At 48.4% G+C, this 21,315-nt stretch overlaps 1 protein-coding gene and 2 long non-coding RNA genes across 5 annotated transcripts; 1 reads left to right on the top strand and 2 right to left on the bottom strand.

Annotated features, from left to right (window-relative positions):
• Positions 1-232: 232 nt before the first annotated feature.
• Positions 233-1,018, bottom strand: LOC114768603 (uncharacterized). The gene is made up of 3 exons (XR_003743075.1): positions 1,005-1,018; positions 764-862; positions 233-269 (listed from the first exon to the last, which is right to left on the bottom strand). It is a non-coding gene; the product is annotated as an uncharacterized LOC114768603 (long non-coding RNA).
• A 1,364-nt stretch (positions 1,019-2,382) lies between these two features.
• Positions 2,383-8,265, bottom strand: LOC114768300 (uncharacterized). Its single transcript, XR_003743035.1, has 3 exons — positions 5,112-8,265; positions 3,881-4,055; positions 2,383-3,808 (listed from the first exon to the last, which is right to left on the bottom strand). It is a non-coding gene; the product is annotated as an uncharacterized LOC114768300 (long non-coding RNA).
• Positions 8,266-12,259: 3,994 nt separating this feature from the next.
• hs3st1 (heparan sulfate (glucosamine) 3-O-sulfotransferase 1) lies at positions 12,260-17,908 on the top strand. Of its 3 annotated transcripts, none has more exons than XM_028960256.1 (3): positions 12,260-12,323; positions 12,363-12,819; positions 13,204-15,015. In XM_028960256.1, exon 3 carries the CDS (start codon positions 13,324-13,326, stop codon positions 14,203-14,205), a length of 882 nt encoding a protein of 293 aa, XP_028816089.1. In that variant the 5' UTR covers positions 12,260-12,323; positions 12,363-12,819; positions 13,204-13,323; the 3' UTR covers positions 14,206-15,015. The 3 variants fall into 3 exon arrangements, 2 of the variants coding, with proteins under 2 accessions (XP_028816089.1, XP_028816088.1); XR_003743018.1 differs by adding an exon at positions 17,898-17,908 and having other exon boundaries at positions 12,287-12,819; positions 13,204-14,834; XM_028960255.1 differs by having other exon boundaries at positions 12,287-12,819.
• Positions 17,909-21,315: the final 3,407 nt, after the last annotated feature.

Genomic DNA, 21,315 nt, shown 5'->3' with positions numbered 1-21,315 from the left:
AACATTGCTCTTCAGGAAGTCTCCTCTGACAGACCATGCCATCTCGCTCCTAATCACAGGGCTACATGTGGGCGAGGAGCCTCGCTACACGACTGATAACCGAAGAAACTGTCACTGAGGGTATTCCTCCGAATTCGGAGCCAAGGAGCTTCTCCTCCTGCGAGAAGGAGATAAGTTTTTAACCCTCCACTGAGACGCAGGTCTGAAGCGTGGTGGTAGAACATGCCCTCAGACGGTCTCACGTCACTCCATTGTGGTGGGTGTTTGGTCTGGAACAGCATGAACATTTACATTTACAGCATTTACCACACGTCCTTTTCCAGAGCGACTTACAGTCAGTAGTTACAGGGACAGTCCCCCCCTGGAGACACTCAGGGTTAAGTGTCTTGCTCAGGGACACAATGGTAGTAAGTGGGGTTCATAGGCGAGTGTGTTACCCACTAGGCTACTACCACCCTACACGTGAACATTCACAAGGCCGAAGGAAACCAGGCGCCTCAGAGGTCGCGACTTGTTTTGTCCAAAAACGTGGTTCTCCTGCGTCACTAATTCTGTTTACACCCTAAAGAACCAACAGAACAGGTTTTTTCATCTTCTTCTTTCCCCTCTGAGCTGCTGCGGCCCGGCCTGGTAACACATATCGAACGGGTGGAGCCTTCAGGGAGCCGGAGATCAATGCGCCCAGATTCTCATTCAAGCGCTGATTACGTGCTGAACATTGATCGCCACCAGTGCTTTTGTCAAACGGATCTGCAAGACTCACCCGTTCTTCTCAGACACCAGCAAATGGCGCATATATTACATGCAGGTTCGTTCTGCGCATTTCCTCTTCTCCGAGGGGTGAACGTCGTGCCAGTGAACACTATACAGTCGATGTAATGCAGTAATTCAATCAAAAGCTGCTTCAACATAGCTTTTTTTTTGCAACTAGCTTATTGAACTTTTTTTTTTATTTGTACAGGTAATAGGTAGAAATTTATGAGGAAATATCTTCAACAACAAACCTTTCTGATGTGATGAGACGAGACTTAAATGCTGGTCATGTGATGATGACTATAGCTATAACTATTATCACATAATATGGTTGACTAAATATGGCTTACAAAACAGAAACTGTAGTAAAATGTGATGTGCAGTAATTGTTAGTATCATTACTGTGTACCAGTGCACGCTGTGTAGATGAACCTGTTATTCTATGTCATATATTACTGAGGGGACAGTGGGAATGACTGACATTTCCTCTCACGTCCATAAATAAGAGGAAGCAAGTGTTTCCTGTGCGACCGCGATCAGACTGACAGATATGTGTAATATCAAAACAAATAAACCCCGTATCCTTCCCGACAGTCACATTTTGGAGTTTATTTCAGCAGTCGTTGGCCGTTTTATTCTGTTGCCTCCACTTTTAATATATATACAAAAGCTGTTCTGATTCCATTTTCTCAAACGTCAATTCCTCTTCGGGGGTGTTTTTTTGTAGTTAAGGTGCACACTAATGCTAATGCACGTCCATTTCTGAAAACGGACCACCGGAGGAAGTAAAAGCCTCAGCGCCGGGCGAAAGGATGGCATCAGTTCTAGCGACGCTTCGTACGCTCGGAATGCCCAGGCGTTTCAACCTCAACGGCGCAAGCACACGCGAACGTGCGTTTAGTTCTGCACAACCCGAGACCAATTTGGCCCTCACGACGTCCACCTTAAATCAAGGCGGCGGCGGCCCCGCGGTGACGGCACCTGTCCCCGCCGGAGCCCGCGGCCCGGTTTCATTCCGAGTCCTCGCACGTGGGCCCCTGGCGGGCCGGGGATTGCGGGCATTAAGCACCTGAGCTGCCCTGCCTTATTTCTGCAGGCCCCCCCCGACCACAGCAGTAAATTGCCACGGAATGCCGGCCCCTCGCCAGATCAATAAAACCCCTCGGCGGTTCAACAAGAGCAGATGTTGGCGGGGTGAGCCGCGCCGTGATCCATTTCAAGCAGGCCATGCGCGCGTTCATACTGGCACGGAGCGCCGGGAGAAGTACGGCGAAGGCAGGGCCTTAATCAGCATGGAGAGTTAACGTTATTTTTCATACGCCACGCGCCGTGGGACGGGAGGGAGAGAAATCCGATGGTCCGATGGAACGGGGTCGTAATTGGTTCCAGCACCGAGGGCCGCCCCTCCAGCCAAATGTGCCTTAAGCCTGTATAACAGCTTCATCTGGAAGATGTTATCAATCTGAGACACACACACACACACACACACACACTTACATGCCTGCGTTCACACAGCAACAAATCCTGCTCTTCAACCGAGGGCTTTTATTTTTTTTTACAGCAACAGAATAAGCGGTTTGACCATACATCTATGTAAATCATTTTTATCTATTAAAAATGTTTCGGATTTTTTGAGCGTGCGTCACTGGAATGAAATCGTCTAATTCTGTTCATCGCGAAGAATGCATTTTCCATGCAACAATTGGTACATTTGCTCAATAAACACCCTTTCACATTTAAATGAATGGGTGTTAATAGTCAAACCGTGGCTCTAGCGTGCAAGGTGTTTTCGTTAATGCATGTCAGATGAGGAAGTCCAAATTAAACTGACGAACACCCGGCTTCATCAACGCAAAACCTTCAGACGCCACTGCAGCGTTTTCATGTCGGCCCTGTTGCACTTCATTACAAGGCCACATCCGAGAACAGGGACTATAATGAGAAAACAATATTTTTCCCAGTCAGGAATGTTATTTGTAACGCCACCATAACTGTGCGGAAGTGAAACTCGTTCCCAACCCAGACCGCAAGGAACTTCTGCTCTGAAATGAATCCTTGTGCATAACTCACTTTGACAGTTTAGATATGTAACAGTCTACTGAGGACTTTTGTGTGGATTTGGAATTTGAGGAGTTTTAGAAGAGTTGACGTAGGACATCCTGACAGTGGTGGCTTAGCGGCTGGTGTTGGAACTCCAGGATTGGCCGCTCGATCCGGGTCAATCCTCCCGGGTCGCGCCGTGTGAGTGGCCAGGAGCGCTATATTTCTCAAGGTGCCCCAAAGAGGAGTGATGAAAAATGTACTGGAGTAAAGGCGGATCATCCCCGCCGAGAGGCTGGAGAACAGACCACAGCTGGGAGGCGTGGCGTGAAGCTCCGGCGCTGACCTCTACATTCAGCGCTTCTGTGTTCCTTCACATCCCTCCCGCTCTTTTACTGAAAAACAAATCATTACGCTGCACCATCCACTCCGGAGCTCCTGATGTCTTCAGATCAAATATGTTTTTTTATCACATACAGAAGAGAGTTGAGGTTGAAGCAAAAAGAAATAGTGCTGCATCTCTGATATTGCATCTTTTCCCGGGTTGGAGTCCACCACTTCCAATAAAGCGTGCGTTGGTGTGTGCATGGAGTTCACTTCTACAGACGGGTCTGAGCACAAGGAGGAGGAGCTCATGCGATTTCTGACTAATAAAAGTTGAGCTCTATTTCACCCAGAAGATCTCCTATGTCCCTCTGGTTTCCCACCATCATGACACTTACACATCTAGATAGGCTTTCACAGCACGTTTAAAAAAGAACACTGAAACATGGGACAGAAGCTGTTTTCAGGAAGACGTGTAAGTATCTCTCCACATCTGCATCCCATCTGCCACCTCTGCATTACCACAGGGACTCAGATCTTCTGAGCAGAGGAATCTTCAGACCAGATTCATCACAAGAAGGTCTGGCACTCCTCGCTGTGCAATAATAATGCTCAGGCTCGGCATTGGTCCTCCACTGAACCGCCCCTCCGGAGATCCTGGGGGGAGTTTTTCACCGTTTTCACTAAGGTCCTGAGGTTAAAGAATTGCATTAGAGAAATGAATGTTGCTGATGATGATGATGAAGATGATGATGATGCTTACATGCAGTATAATCACCACAGCCAGTGTCTGTCAGGGGCGATAGGGAAAATGCCGGGAACACGTTCCTCGAGCCCAGTGTGCAGCTGACCGACGTCCACCAGCTCCACCGCCCTGTTGCTAGGAGACCGGCTCTGTAGCGGCTAACCCAATCAAGGTGGCTGGTTGGCACTGAAGGCTGAAACAAATGAGTACAAACGGCGGTGACAAAGTAAAGAGAAACTCCAGCGGCACCCTGCATCGCACCCCCCCCAATCTTCATCAGAAGAAATTCCCTTTGTTTGCCGCGTCCCTTTCACTTTCCCGGCTGAGGAGTGACGCGTGAAGCTCGGCTTTGAGCGTTTGTTTCGTTCCAGACCTTTTTGTTTACCGCGGTGAAGCTGGTGGAGCTAACCGCCGATCCCACCAACATGTAACACACTCTTATACCACTCATATACCATACATTTAATAAACATTAGCATGCAATAATCAATATAATTATACTACAGTATAATAATAATAATAATAATAATAATAATAATATGGTTTAATCAATACAAACAATATGAGCCCAATAAATTAAATGTAGATAAATGGCACTGTTTTCAAGCTGGTGCTACAGGCTAAGCAAGGGGCTTGTTTGCTAGTGTATTTAACATTTACATGAATAAATGTGATAAAACAAGGAAGAAAGATGATCTATCGAATGAGGGAGGGCTGCCAATCATCAGGCTTTTAAACTCTGTTAGTGAAAACACCATTAAAGGCCCATTGGTTTTAGAACCATGTCTATTTTGGGTTGCATTAATTGCAAAAAAGCCCCAGCCGCCCGCAGGTAGATGGTATTTGCATCTTAACTTGTCAGTACAGCATCTGCAATTTTCGACTGTTCTTGTGCAATGTTCCATTGCATCATTGTTCATTTTTGTCTTTGATTATTATTTTTTTTGCTACGTTTTCCTTTATTCCATCCAAATGTCCACCTTTCTCAAACCCACTATACTAAGTGTGTGTGTGTGTGTGTGTTGGTTCCGTTACATTCATGCATTTTATGGGTGGTACTTTTAGCTTGTTTGTATTGGTAAATTAATGCTTTTCCCCTTCGCCCCAGAGGCAATATCTTCTTGTGATCCAGCATTTCAGGCCGAACAACGGTGGAAAAGTCTGTGTGTGTTGCGTAACTGTGTTTTATGCACCGGTGCATGGTTTGGACGTCCGGATTTTTGCTGCGTGTGTATATGCATGTGCACACCTGCAGGTCCAGATGCGCGGCTGCGCTCTGTGGTTGTTATTTTCGGGTCGCGGCGATCGATTCCTCCCCCACTGCCGGCACCTGGGCAGGACAGCTGGTCTCCTAACAGCCTCCGGCGGTCCGGGCCCTGCTCCACCCGACCTCGCGCCCACACCGCACGGGCCGTCGGTGTTCTGACCTCAGCACGGGAAGCGGAGAAACCAGCGGCGGTGTCTGCAATAGGGGCCAGAACTGTTCTGTCTCATGTCCATGCTGCACTCGCACAGACAGAAGAGCAGACAGAACAAGGGACGGTCTACAAAGAACAGCGGAGGACAAGGTTTTTATTGAGAAGGGGGCAACTGGAGGATATGCGATACCATGAAATGTGGTGCACATTCCTGTAGAGCAATTTGGTGTAACAAAGGCCATATTGTGTGTGTGTGAGAGAGAGAGCGAGAGAGACAAAGCAAGAGAAATTCCAGGACTTCATTCACTTGCTGCTCAGTACATAATAATGGTCATTCATTGTTAGCATTTTGGGGGGTTTTATTGGCTTTTAGGTCAACTTAATCAGGATTATTTAATTTGTTTTACTTTTTTCCAGATATGAACAACAAATTTGTGAAATTTGTAGCACATGTGGGATGGAGCACAAACCAGACGCCCTCATCCAGAGCAGCAGTGACAGGGTCGGTCCCCCCTGGGTGTGTTGCTCAGGGTCACGATGGCAGCAAGTGGGGTTTGAAGCTGGGAATTTGTGGCCTTCTGGGTGCAACATGCAGGTCACCAGGGGGTCATAACCACGGTAACAGGGTTCTAAGGGGAGAAGCCTCAGTCCACGGCAAGATCAGCATCTGTGTGAATGTTTTCAGATGTACCGTGCATGGACCCCGTTTTCGTCGTCTCTCTTATCTGGCTGTTTGTGGGGTATCGGGTTGTCGCTCGTATTTGTCAGTCTCTCCTCTAAATGGCCCAACAAATAACTTTTCTCATGAAAGCGTTCCGGCTTTGGACTGACATCTGTTGCGGGGCCGAACCGGAGTTTTACAAACACAAATGCATCCTGAAACGATGCGACCGTATTGATCCGGCGGAGGAAACCCGAGACGGGAGCAGGAAGAACGCATCCGGGGGGGTTTAATGTCAGAAAATAAACGCTTTTAGCTCTTCATTTTAACCTTGGGCGTGAAAACACTTCTGAGAGCGTGCGCTTGTGCATCTGTGGACGGATCTGCCACGAGTCGGAGCGATGATCAAAAGTCCAGAGGTGCTCCCATTGTCTGCCCGGCACCGAGCGGGGTCATTATTTCCGGTTTAGGAATCGTCCTGCATAATGAGGTGCTGCCTCTGTAAAGGATTAGCCGCGTTCGCACAGGGTGGAGAATAATTGGCCTGTGTGTGTGTGTGTGTGTCCTCTGCATACGGGACATGAAGATTGAATACAAAGCGATGAGCAGGGATGTTCATTAATCCGCCGGGATCATTTGCATGGAATCAGCTCATTAGCCTGGATTCCGGCGCTCCGGCCGATCCGATTCGTTCTCGGCAACAGAGCTAGGCTCCTCCCCCTCGCCTCCTTTCAACAGGTCTGGGCTCGGGCGCATTGTTAAAGGAATCCAGTGTGAAGCTGCCAGCGTTGCATTGTTGCACGTTGCGTTCTCTCTCTTCCTCCGAGTGGGTGGGGGGGGGGGTCCCGCTTGTCAGTTCTGGTTCCCGCTGGCTGAGGGAGAACGAGGCACCGGGACATGGCTTCTTCAACCTCTATAAACAGCCCTTTTTTCCTGTGGTACAGTCTGCGTTCTTCCCCATTTTCTGTTGCTTGGTAAACCGTTTTGGGAGTTTTAATGATTTTTGGAAGCCGGAGGCATGCTAATTTTCATCTTCTAGAGAGGTGCATTCCAGAACAGCAATGCTGTCACATAAGCGTATAAATTCTATACAAAACTGTCTACAGAATCATCATGTTGGTCGGTATGTTGCTGGTCCCGGTGAACTGTGTCCAAAATCCTTCATCGTATGGTATTGCAAATACAGCTTAAAACCGATCACCAATCATAATTAGTGTCTCTGAGCGCATGCAATTTTGCCGAATTTTTTTTGGTGCATTTGCACCACATTGCAGGTTTGCACGTCTCCCTTCCTCGCCATGCTGTGAAGTGCTGAGGGAAGAACGTGCCTCTTGCTTTCTGGCTGGGGCTGAAGTGTCATTGATTTTCAACAAATGACTGATGTCAGTCCATTGGCCTTGAGCTGCATGTGAAGATGATGATGATGATGATGATGATGATGATGAACCTGCAGGTCTCGGGGTCTGTGGATTATTGCCTGAGGCAGCGCTGCAGGTCCTCCTTCTTCATACCCATCACATAGGTCCTCAGGCTCTTCACTACACCGAACCTTCGCAACTTTTCTTTCACGTTGAGCCTAATCTGAAGTACGGCTAAAATCGTGGCATTTTTCAGTCTGTTCCAGCAAACTGTGGCAGCTGCTCCCAATAGTATCATCAGAAATGCTGAGTAAATTTCATCTCTTTCTCACTTTAGGAGACTTAAATGAGATTTGGGTTCGCCTGTTGTGCCCTGAGTACCGTAACGAAATTAGAACAGCGAGTTCGGAAACCACCATGCAGTCGGAACACGAACTTTTTCCGTCTCTTCTTGGCTAAAACTGTATATATATATAAAAAAGTGAAATAGCCATATGCCTCAGAAAACGAGCCACCGCGTGACGAGGGACGTCAGCGCAGAGACGGGACATTCTGGCAAACAGGGATTTATTTATAAACAGAAACACGGTGCGATGGCCGAAGACGGGAAATAACAGGGAGAACAAGAACTATTCTGCCAATTGCCAGAACTCAAAAACTCAACACAACAGAACAGTCGGAAGCCGAAATGTCGGAGCCACCGAAGGAAGTACCATCAGCGTAGGAGGCGGGGCCCTGCGGTGTCCGCCCACTGGCCAGACGTGGTCCCGCATGGCGGCCTCGGTCCCTCCAACCTGCACACAGAGAAAATCAGGGCCGACCCTTCCGGGTACGTGCGGGCCCTGTCTCCACACGTTCCCTGCCTCATGCCTTTCGGGGGTCTCTGTGGTGCTCCGCCCCTCTGGAGGTGGACACAGGCCCAGGCCTGGCTCGCCCTGCTTACTGGCTACCGGAGGACCCAGCTTCGTCGTTAACCCACCCACCCTCCCCTCAGGAGGAGCCCCCAACCCGAACTGCACCCCCTCCGGCTGGCTCGTCCACCTCGTCCTGGACCAGCGCCGTCGGGTCAGGAACTTCCTCCCTGGGGTTCGCCATCTGGGGGCCACATATAGACACAAGAGACACACACACAGACAGAGACAGACAGAAGAGAGGGTCGCCTGGTTCCCTCTCTGGGCTCTCTGGGACCTCCTCAGGGGGCACAGCCAGGATCACGGGAGGCGTGACCCCCTCGCCGCCCGCCAGTCCCTCCAGGAAGTCCCGAAAAGCCATCCTGTCTGTCTCTCCCCGCTGCCATAGGGCCCACACTGACCCAGCCAGATGCGCGAGTATGGTGGTGACGCGGGCAGAGGGAAGGCGTGACACAATCCTGACGAAGGTTGCCATGATTGTAATGAAATCCAGGAGCCTTTGCTTGAACTAAAAGTGTGTGAATGCAACTGTCTCTATTGTTAATGACATGTTAAAACATGACCTTGTATTGTGACAGCGTAGCCAGGATGAAATGAACACTGGGTGTGATGAAAAGTAACGTCGCATCATGTGTTTTACACGAGAGACACCACCTTTCATGTGGCAAGTTCAGATCTGGTTATTCCAGACACCAAAAGGGTTTTGCATGTTGCTACAGTAGAAGTGCCACATTGGGGTCAACCAAAAGGACTGGGTGACGCCCCCTTTTGGCCAAATCGAGGTCTCATTTCCACAAACTGGTCAGGTCTGAGCCTGCTCAGCTGGTTGGTCTGGTGAGAAGTTCAGATTCTAGCGAAGCATGCCGCGTCCTGGAAAATCCTGGTTCCCGTGATGAATATCAGCAGAGGGAGTCATGGTGCTGGAAGGCCAGCAGATTAGCTGCGTGGGGGTTCCGCTGTAATCGAGACCTTTAATCACACGTAATCTTCAAAACATGCCGTCATATTTTATCTTTTTACGTTGTTTTCATGCATGCAAGTCTTTTTTTTAAGAAGCATACCACTCAAGCCATCAAATGAAAGTGAATTTTAAACGAATGCTAATAAATGGGTTTTTTTGCAAATAAGTGTTTAATTCTTATCATGCCTGAGCAAAAACTAATTCTGCACCAGATTTATTTATTTGTAGACTAATTTGCATATCCACTATTTAAAGACTAAATCCGAAATGCGATCGTTAATTGAAATGAAATGAGCGTTGCAAGGAGTCTGCACTGTAATTGGCTTTTTCCAATCTGTAAGTAAAGATATCATGCTAAATTAAAAATGCAAAAAAATCTACACAAAAAACCATCGGGGGATTGTGAAAGCTTGCGGGCACAAAAATAGCCGACTAATCACGACACGATTATTGCAGGAAAAGGAAACAAAATGAATAAATATCTGCCACAGGGCCTTGGAGCAATGCTGTTATTATTATTACTATTATTATATATTTTTTTGACATTTCTTGGAAAGATAATGACTGTTTGACAACGTTCCCACAGCTCTGGCATTACGAGCATGAGAATTCCATTTGGGTCCTCTAATCTAACGGTAAGAAAATATCATTTTGTTTTAGATTAATATTAATTTTTCATTAGTCACATGCAATCATGCATTTTATTGGTAAACCCTCAGTCCCATAACCAAGAAGTAATAAAGCAAGACGATACATGATGGCTAAAACAGCTAAACACACAAACACGCACATCCATTACACCATAGTGTTTTTCTTATGTGCAATATGTATATGTATATATATGAAAAAATAAATATATATATATATATACACACACACACACACACACACACACACTCATACATACATACATACATATGTACGTATATACGGTCCACTTTCCTCCATGACCATGTAAATTTCCCACTTGTGGGACTAATAAAGGATCTTCTGATCTTATCTTACGTGGCGATTTGTTCTTTCGCTCTTTCTGGTAATGTGATCGCGGGATAAAAAGTCTCAGGATTATGGATTTGCACGTCACAATCGATGGAGGTTCTCTGCCTGGGAGATCCGTTTTGTAATATCAAAAATCATCACGAAGCGCCAGGAAAATGAGTTTAACACAAACTTGTGTAAATGTAGGAGCGTAGCTTATTGGCAACATCTGCCAGGTTCTGTCAGTCTTGTGCAACCAGCTGGATGCGCCAGGAGCCAAATGTGTGTCTCAAATATCATCTTTCACACAATTAACAGTGTGAGTTTGACACGCCTGCGGGGGCATTTCTCTGAATGGTGTTACGTAACACGCGTAACCTGGGTTCTCCATGCACACATACCCAGGAAAACAGGGGTTCAACGTGGGGTTTCAGGGGTTCACTTGTTTCAGAGCAGTTCACATGTACATTTAACATTTACATTTAAGGCATTTGGCAGACGCCCTTATCCAGGGCGACTTACAAGGTGCTTCCATGTTAAGGTTCATGGGTGGACGTAATTCGTCAAGAACACAAAGTACCTCGGTGGTCATCTAGAGGAGAACCTCTCCTGGAATCCTGGAAACACCAGCTTGTTAGCCATAAAAGCCCAGCAGCATCTCTACTTCCTGAGGAGGCTGAAGAAAGCCCATCTCCCACCACCCACCCTCGTCACCTTCTAGAGAGGGACCATTGAGAGCATTCTGACCAGCTGCATCACTGTCTGGTTTGGTAACTGCACCGTATCGGACCGCTGAGAAGATCATCGGAGTCTCTACTCCCTCCATAACGGACATTTACAACCACCAGGACTGTGGAGGACTCTACACACCCCTCACATGCACTCTTCACCCTCCTGCCATCCGGAAAGGGCTTACCGAAGCGTTCGGGCCCTCACTGCCAGACGTCATCCCTCATTCAGGCCACCAGACACCTGAACACTCAGGGACTTTCCACTCTGGACTGACAGTCACACACCCTACCATGTATGTGGCTGAAATGACAATAAAGCTCAACTTCAACTGGAACACTTCATATACTCACAGTAGGGCACTAACAGTGTATTAAGTCATAAAACTCAAGACTCAAAGCAAAACGTTTCCTATTTGAGACTCAGAGCTTCTTTCGGAATGGCTCCACAGCCTCCACAGAGTTCTGTCTTGTGCCCCATGACTGTGTCTGTGACAGAGGTGACACAGACCTGTTCTAGGTCTTTTCAAGGCAGGCCACTTCCTGTTTACATAACCCGCAGAGCGGCTCCCTTCCGCACGTTAGACGCCTACAACCGGTGTCATCAGATTAATTATTACACGAGTAGGTGATTCACAGTGGCACATTTCTCTGAGACACCCGCGCAGGTATGCGTCTCTGGCATGAGAAGAAACAAAAGGACCCTCTGTACACGAAACGTGACCTCACAAATGTGGCTGGTAGTAGCCTAGTGGGATAACACAGTCTCCTCGAATCCCACTTACTACCATCGTGTCCCTGAGCAGGACACTTAACCCTGAGTGTCTCCAGGGGGGGGACTGTCCCTGTAACTACTGATTGTAAGTCGCTCTGGATAAGGGCGTCTGTAAATCTAAATGTCACACACAAATATATATATTAAAAAAATTGTAAATCAAATATCTCCTCTGATCAATAATTCATATGAATAGATTGTGGCAGGCCACCTTTGTACATGATGATGTGTCACCGGTTGCTTGATTATGGCTACGATTGTTCATTTGAGCTTAATTAACATCAGAGAGGGAGAAGACTTCGTGTCCCTGAGCAAGACACTTAGTTCAGAGTGTCTCCAGGGGGGACTGTCCCTGCTCTGGATAAGGGCGTCTGATAAATGGAGGATGTGGGTCAGGAGCAGCATCATCAGCTTTTCCTCGACCCAGAACCTTTCGTCTATTCTATTTATGAACCGACCCGTAATTAACAGAAATCTGCGCCCCTCGAACCAGCCCGAAGCTCCCCGGCGTGACAGTGTTAAGGGCGGAATCGGGATTTATTCCAGGCTGCGTCACGGGAGCGGGGAGGGTCCGGCGCGTAATGACGCGCGGCGGTTGGGGGGAGCCGCGTCCGTCAGCGGAGGAGATATCAGAGCCAAACTTTCACAGGAGGAGCACAAGCTGCTCCGAGGTGCTGCTCCGAGGTGCTGCTCCGAGGTGCTGCTCCGAGGTGCTGCTCCGAGGTGCTGCTCCGAGGTGCTGCTCCGAGGTGCTGCTTCGTATCGCTACTCCGAGTCGAGTCGCTGCTCCGAGTTGGTGATCCGAGTCGCTGCTGGGAGTCGAGTCGCCTCTCCGAGTTGGTGCTCCAAGGTGCTGCTCCGAGTTGGTGATCAGAGTCGCTGCTGGGAGTCGAGTCGCCTCTCCGAGTTGGTGCTCCAAGGTGCTGCTCCGAGTTGGGGATCCGAGTCGCTGCTGGGAGTCGAGTCGCTGCTTCGAATCGCTGCTCCGAGTTGGTGATCCGAGTCGCTGCTGGGAGTCGAGTCGCTGCTCCGAGTCGGTGCTCCAAGGTGCTGCTCCGAGTTGGTGATCCGAGTCGCTGCTGGGAGTCGAGTCGCGGCTCCGAATCGCCGGGATCCGTCGGAAGCGCGATGACCGTCGCTCGGCGCCGACAGGAGCACGCCGGCAAGGTGAGCAGGTTTCTGGGTTCTTCCTCCAGCCGCGCTCGTCCTGCGCGTCTTCTAGACCCAAGTCGAGGAGATTTGGAGACTTCGCGTCTTCGCCGCCGCGTGTTTCACCCGAATTTCTGCAGCGCGTCAGTCGTCAGTAACGCCGCGTCCAACACTTTTTAAAATCTTATAAATGTGTGTGTATTTCGTAAATCTGCGTCCGCGTGCTTCTTTTGTACAGCGTTACTAGTTTAAAGTGTTTAAATCCAGCGGACCTGAGTGGAGCCATCAGTTAGAGGGTTCAGAAGCAGGTTTAAAGGACAGTGCCGAGAGGAGGACGTCAGGAATGGAAGTCCAGAGTGTGGTGACATGAATTCTTTCTCTCTCTCTGTGTGTGTTTTGCAGTAAGAAGGTTCTGTGGACGCTCCGGTTGGTTCCTCAGGCGGGCTGCGGTGCTCTGGCATCTCCTCCGTCAATGTGGGAACCTTCGCCAGGCTGACGTCCACGCGCTTGAGGACCTCGCTGATGGCGGCCTTTCTCCTCGGCCTGCTCCTCCTCGTCCTCCAGTCCCCTCCGGTCCCGTCCAGGCCCTGGGAGCGCGGGGACGCGGAACCCCCGGCCCCCAACGGGACCGTCCAGCAGCTGCCCGACGTCATCATCATCGGCGTGAGGAAGGGCGGCACGCGGGCGCTCATCGAGATGCTGAGCCTGCACCGCGTGGTGGCGGCGGCGCAGAACGAGGTCCACTTCTTCGACTGGGAGAGCCACTTCCAGAGGGGGCTGCCCTGGTACCTCAGCCAGATGCCCTTCTCCCTGCCGGGCCAGCTGACGGTGGAGAAGACCCCGGCCTACTTCACCTCCGCCAAGGTCCCGGCGCGCATCCGCCAGATGAACCCCGCCGTCAAGCTGCTGCTGATCGTGCGCGACCCCACGGAGCGCGTGCTGTCGGACTACACCCAGGTCCTCCACAACCGGCTGCAGAAGCACAAGCGGCCGCGGCCCGTGGAGGCGGTGCTGATGAAGGGCGGCGAGGTCAACCTGGGCTACAAGGCGCTCAACCGCAGCCTGTACTACCTGCACATGGAGAACTGGCTGCGGCACTTCCCGCTGCGCAGCATCCACCTGGTGGACGGCGACCGGCTGGTCCGCGAGCCGCTGGCCGAGATGAAGGAGGTGGAGCGCTTCCTGGAGCTGGAGCCGCAGATCGGCGCCGCCAACTTCTACTTCAACAAGACCAAGGGCTTCTACTGCCTGCGGGACCGGGGCAAGGAGCGGTGCCTGCACGACTCCAAGGGGCGGGCGCACCCCCACGTCCAGCCCGCCATCCTGCACAAACTCTACCGCTACTTCCACCAGCCCAACCGGAGGTTCTTCCAGCTGGTGGGGAGAACGTTCAGCTGGAACTGAAAAAGTTTTTTTTTTTTTTTTTTTTGCATTCATTAAAAAAAAAAAAAAAAAAAGAACTTTCCTTTTTTTTTGCCGTTTTAGCACTGATATTTGCTATATATTTCCTATAAATATATACGGCCTCTCCCTGGTTGTATCAAGTTGATACTTTGTCGGATGCGGCTGCACGTTCGCGGTGCTTTAAAAATGACACAAGAATAATGACACCCCCGGTCCACACCTCACGCCACTTCGTCTTGTAGCGCTTTTATTTTTACAGTTACCAAGGCAACGCCCTAAAATCTCAAAAAAACCAAAAACGTTATATACATGTGAATTAGGGGCATTTTTGTATAGTGTGGTTACTTGCCTCTTTTTTTTTTTCTAAATTAATCTATTACAAATGTGGTTTAATAACCAATTTTAATAATGTAGAATTTCAAAGAGTAATCAAATCTGAACGTAAAATTCACTGTTCGCAAATTTACAATGAGATTTAAGACCTTTTAGTATTAGAAACAGAAGAACAAGTATTAACCTTGTGCATTACCTTCTTTTCTCACGTCCGGTAACTCATGATCTTGTGTTTGAATATATCCGTAGGACTGATAATCAGTAAGAATGACTCCACTGTACTCTGAGCTGTGCACGTTTTAATTATTATTTTAAGTCCTTTTTTTTTTTGCATTCGTGTTATTCCGCTTTACCCCACGAAAAATCACACCTCGTGCTATGCAGAAATATTGCAGCATTCGCGCTTATATTTATACCTGTATCTTCTACGTTTTCCAAAATGAAGGACTAACCACTTGCAATAAAGTATTTTCCGTATTATTTTGTCCAATTTCCTGTGCCAAGTGCTACCTCGTATCTCGATCTGGACGGGTTTGAGGGAGGCGGAGCCCAGATGCCTTGTTCGGTCCTGGGGTCGCGGGTCTCGACCTCTGGGTCCCACTCGGAGAGTTGTGCAGGGACGCGGCTGGGATGGTGGCACGCCTGTCCTCCGCTATTCGTCCCGCGTTATTCAGCCTCCTTTAAGCGACTGCGGGCTTTCGAGCGGCTGTTGTTGTCACATGACGCACGGTCCCCGCAAGACACGGTGATGGATGGGACCCTCGCCTGCGAGCTGCCGGGTTCTGCTTGCGCTTTGATGGATCGGCCCCGAGACTTTATACAATGGCTGGGTTCCCTGTGCACGTTTGTGGAACTAAGAGAAGTTTGTTCTGGAGACCTCCAGCAGATCAGAATCTTAAGTGATTGTCATTGTGATACACAGCACACGGTGCACACAACAAAATGTGACCTCTGCTTTTAACCCATCACCCTTGGTGAGCAGTGGGCGGCCATGCCAGGCGCCCGGGGAGCAGTGTGTGGGGACGGTGCTTTGCTCGGTGGCACCTCAGTGGCACCTCGGCGGGTCGGGATTCGAACCGGCAACCTTCCGATTACGGGGCCACTTCCTTTACCACCACTGCCCCAATCTTCAACCGACAAGCAAAAGCCATCAGCAATACTGAGAGCGAAACTTGATAATTGGTAGATAAGCGATTCCCTTTGGACTGGTTCGTTTTATGGTCTCATGCAAAAGCTGTGGCCACCAGCTGGGTCTCAAACCGGAACCAGGAAGCTCCTTGGCGTTGGAGGTCCACTGCATGGGATTTGCGTCACTAGAGAACCCAACCTGCTGGAAGCATATTGATCTGGAGAAAGGAGGCTTTTTTTTTTCATGTTCTGGTTCCCCCTCTCAGTGGTTGGAGGCCAGAGAGGAGAACGTTGCAGGTCTTCGGTGGGGCGTTTTGGTCTCTGCCTGGCTTCGAGGCGAGGGTGCTCCCATCGGACTTCCTGGCCAGGGCCGAGTCCCGCAAACCCACTTTTCCACATCCCATCTGGAGGTCCACAGAGTCACACGTTCGAAGTGCCACCCGTGTGCATCCATGCCTCTGGAATAGAAATGAAACGTACAGGTTTTATTTCCTGTTGGTTGGCACAGTGGGCACGTTGGCAGATGATTTTTAAAACTGCCGGAGCGCTCGTCTTCCGTTTTCCCGCTTTAATCCACCGTAAATGTTTTCGAACGGTTTTCCCTCGAGAAGAGCCCGTCCTTTTCACATAACAGAAGCTTCTTCTGTCTGTTTACCCTCGAAATGCCAGGCTAACACAAGCCCGCTCGGAGTTATTATTTTCTGCCGTAGAGACTTTGCGTTTTAAGGCTACAGAGACCGTCGGAGGGAGAACACGTCAACGTTCCTCAGAATCTCATAACCCTGTTTACACACGCCGGTCTGGTTGCTGTGGGAACACTCGAGACAGTCGGTGGATTATGGGTAAAGAACCGTGTCGCGAATTGCCCAGAATTGCCGCTTTTTTTCCCCAACAGAGATGAATTATTGCACGTACACCTTGGCACTTCCATTCACATTAATTCCATCCTTCCGACGTCCTTATCCAGAGAGACTTACAGTCACTATTTACAGGGACAGTCCCGCTGGAGACACTCTTGTTCAGGGACATGATGGTAGTAAGTGGTGGTTTGAACCTGGGACTTTTGAGGTCTTCTGGTTCAAGGGCAAGTGTTTTACCCACTAGGCCAGCGCACAGTTTTTTTTAATATCATTTCAGTGTAAAACAGGTGGTAGTAGCCTAGTGGGTAACACACTCGCCTGTGAACCAGAAGACCTGGGTTCAAATCCCACTTACTACCATTGTGTCCCTGAGCAAGACACTTAACCTTAAGTTGCTCCAGGGAGACTGTCCCTGTAAATACTGATTGTAAGTCGCTCTGGATAAGGGCGTCTGATAAATGCTGTAAATGTAAATGTAAATGTAAAACTGAATTAAAAGGCTGGTTTGGGTGCAGCAGAGAACGCTACACGAGATGCTGATGTTATTCACGCTGGTCACCGGAACGGGTTCCAAACCAAGCCCCTACTGTGTTCGATTAAAAAAGAAAAAGAACCCTAGAAGAAGAGCTATCCATCCGCATCAAACAAAAAGGTGTTAAGTATCAGGAGAACGCTGGAAGCCCTCATCATGCCCTTCGTGGTTTTAGGCTGGTGTTCATCAGACGGAGACTCTAGCCAGGCCTCCGGATCACTTTATGGATTTTCGTTTTTTTTTTTTTTTGTCTGAACTTAGTTTCGTGTCTTTTATGGACAGAAAAAGTCCATAAAAGTGCAGTGTAGGTGGAACATAACAGTCCTATCATCATAGATATGATAAAGGTGGCCAATCGTTATATCAGTTTTCATTGATTTGCAGCAGCCTTTCCTTAAACGATTTCTCTTTTCAGAGCCAGACTGGGTTTTGGATCGTTTTTTGGGGGGTTTTTCTTTATTTCATTTAAGGCGTTTCCGCTTAATTTTCTGATCTCTCGCTCTGTATCTGGCAGGGCCGCAAATCGAGGGGAAATCAGTCGACCGCACGACCCTGCATCTGCGAAGCAGGGTTTCGATGGGCGTGGCCCTCGCTGGCCACATCCTCTGACGGCCCAGGCCACTGAGAACTTCCTATCTGCATCGCCAGCTGTCAAGCATTGAATCCTGGCGAGTGTTGGTGGACGCCTTGCGGGGTGCGAAGAGAAGGACTTATTTATGGGCTTTGCGCTTGATGGGGCGTTTTCCATAAAAAAAAGAAAAATCAAGACATAGATTTGTTAGAGCGCCATTGATTTTGGCTGATGACTGCGAACCTCCTTGATAATTAGAGTCCAACAGGTCTGTGTTTTTGCTCAAGTGAGGCCATTAACTCCCCCAGACCCCCCCTGGAACAGACCGTCTTGTTTCGTTCAGTTGAGGAAAATGCTACTTTAGCATTAGCGTTAGCATTGTGTTCAAATCACACCTCAGCACATCTCTGCATCGAAAACTCGAAATCATCTCCCATCTTCATTAGCCGGGACGTCCCCTGCGGTTGTTGGGAATTGACAGTCCTCTAGAGTTCAATTCAAAGATGAAACTGGGGGCGGTGGAGGCCTAGCGGTAAAGGAAGTGTCCCTGTAATCAGAAGGTAGGCGGTTCGAATCACCACTGAGGTGCCACCGAGCAAAGCACTGCTCCCTGGGCGCCTGTCATGGTGCCCACTGCTCACCAAGGGTGATGGGTTAAATGCAGAGGACAAATTTCTGCAGTGCTGCAGTGTTTCACAATGACAATCTCTTCACTTTAACAAAACAAGCCTGACCATGTCATTGGATGAAGCATTTTTTACATTTTCCAATGGTATGCACAGTATGTGTTAAAAATGTTCCTCGAACTCAGAAATATTCATTAGATCCTGATGCCTGAATGCGGAGCTTCTCACTATGGAACACAGGTTGCAACGTAAAGTTCTGGTAACATCAGCCAGTTCTCTGCAGCTTTCCCTTTAGTCCATACCTATCAGCCCCAGATGCCCGGGAAGTACTGAAGCCTGTCTGTCCGGTGGCTAGCCAACGGCCAAACAGTAACCTGGGTCAAAGGTCACAGGCCGCCTCCAATCCCTGTACCCTGCAAGCTGTGGCCTATCCCTAGGGAACAACATTTATTCATTTCAGTGCCTATCGAACACATTTTTGCAGGACCGTGAAACCCCGATTGGCTCAGAGTGCATTATAAATTAATATCCCGTCTTAAATCTGGAACAAAAGCATGTCGACTTATCTTCTAATACTGGGCGAGAGGACACAGAAAAGTTAAACTCTAGAATCTGAACTCTAGAATATTTCAAATGCGGTCCATGTTGGAGTCAATGTGCAAAAAATGAGGGCGGGAGAAACAGCGAGAAACGAAAACTGCGGCGAGCCGAGCAGAGAAATTAGAGCAACAAACCAGAGGAAGCAAAGAGAATAAAAATGAGGAGGAAAAAAAAAAAGTAAAATTTTCCAAAGTTTCCTGTGATTCTTTCTCCGAGTCCGTCTGCGAGTGTGAGTTCTGGACGAGGGAGGCGTGAATAAGGCTGAGGAAGGGGGGGACGTGGAAGAACAATAACCCAACGGGTCCAGACAGGCGGTCCTAGTGACTCGGACTCGTGCGAACCTGACAGCGGAGTGGTGGGAAACATCGATCACGCCGTAATGAACCATTTCCTCACGCGGTCCTCAATTAAAGAGCGTCTGTGTGTGTTCCAGTGTGCGTTGTCACGTTTTTTGGAAGACGCCAGTTTGAGGCTCATTTATCCTCCCTTTACGTCTGAAAATAAGGTTGCCAATTTCAAACGAATTTACAGACAGAACAAGACTGTCTGAACGTGGGATTTGAGGGGTTTCTGAGGTAAGAAGAGAAAGTCTAGAGGATGTAAAGCCCATGACCAAGAAGACTAGATCCAGAGGTGCTGGGTTATGAAGAACCTGGAAAGGTGACAGAATAATTAACATGGACGAGCTGCTGAACGACGTGGTTCTGTGCTTTATAGATTGGGTTCTGGTGGTGGAACGGTCTGAGGAAGTGCGAGGAGGACTTATGAAGATGGGGTTGAAACTGCTGGGGATTTACAAACATCACAACTGGGATTAACAGAAATAAGCCATAGAACGGGTAGTTTGGTAGATACTAGATACTAGTAAAGGTCAGCAGTATCATCAGAAGACAGATAGAGGCCCGTAGTTGCATGTACTTTATCATTAATAAAGAATCTGATTAGATTTAGTTGTTCTCTTGCACAAGATTATATTTAAAATGACAGAAAGTGAATTGGTCAGAAACAAAAACTGCGGTGAGCAGGCTGAAAGTAGAGCAACAAACCAAAGAACTGAAATGTACAGTACAGGCCAAAAGTTTGGACACCTTCTCATTCAATGTGTTTTCTTTATTTTCATGACCATTTACATTGGTAGATTCCACATGAACACATGTGGAGTTATGTACTTAACAAAAAGTGGAGACCTGGCCTCCACAGTCACCGGACCTGAACCCAATCCAGATGGTTTTGGGTGAGCTGGACCAACAAGTGCTAAACACCTCTGGGAACTCCTTCAAGACTGTTGGAGAAGCATTTCAGGTGACGACCTCTTGAAGCTCATGGAGAGAATGCCAAGAGTGTGCAAAGCAGTAATCAGAGCAAAGAAACTAGAATATAAAACACGTTTTCACTTATTTCACCTTTTTTTGTTAAGTACGTAACTCCACACGTGTTCATTCATAGTTTTGATGCCTTCAGTGAGAATCTACCAACGTAAATGGTCATGAAAATAAAGAAAAATTGAATGAGAAGGTGTCTCCAAACTTTTGGCCTGTACTGCATAAAAAATCTGTGAATGTGGGTGCATGTAAGTTACCATTAAAAAAAAGAACTGGACTAGTGAACTAATGCACACTTTTTTCAGCTGTATGCAAAACTTTCGGTTCGTTTATTTCGTAAAATTTCGTTTACGCAATTTGGAAAAATGCACTCGGATTAGAGCAAGATGTCCAGGTACGAGATCTAATCAGAGCATCCACTGCTGGCTGCTCTCTGGGGGAATCTGGCGCTGCGCGAGCTCAATGGCGGCTCTGAGCGAGCGAGGGGGAGGCTAATGCCTACTTCCATTTCCTCTTCAATTTCACACGCTGCTGGTCCGTCGAGGAACAGAGACAGAAAGTTTTACAGTGTTTACTTTGCGCCATTAAACCACATCTTTCCTCTGCTCCCTCCCCTGGTTCTCGTACTCACGCCGCTGGACACTCTCAACGTATACTCCCTTAAATAAAGAATACACCGAGTAATACAACCTTCACGCTTGATTTGAACGGGCATTCATCATTTCTTTTTTTGGACCTGATAATGACCATAATAACATCAGTTGTAGGGAGTGACTGTGTTCTGGGTTGCAAGCAGAACATGAAAGCAGAAAAGTTTATCAATGTGCATTTATATTTCCAGCATTTACCAGACGCCCTTATCCAGAGCGCCTTACAATCAGTAGTTACGGGGACAGTCCCCTCCTGGAGACATTCAGGGTTAAGTGTCTTGCTCAGGGACACATTGGTAGTAAGTGGGGTTTGAACCTGGGTCTTCTGGTTCATAGACAAGTGTGTTACCTGCTGGGCTACTACCACCCAATGTGCAATATTGTCTCATACCTCAATCCACAAGAGCTGTGGATGTTCTCAGTGGTACCATCTCTGCTGTGGGGGGGCAACAGTAACCATGAAAGCTGCTTCTGGGTTTCTCAACAGA

Source organism: Denticeps clupeoides, chromosome 18, assembly GCF_900700375.1.
Source record: "Denticeps clupeoides chromosome 18, fDenClu1.1, whole genome shotgun sequence".
NCBI lineage: Eukaryota > Metazoa > Chordata > Actinopteri > Clupeiformes > Denticipitidae > Denticeps > Denticeps clupeoides.
Note: the sequence above shows the minus strand (reverse complement) of the source record. Positions and strands in the feature narration are given on the sequence as shown.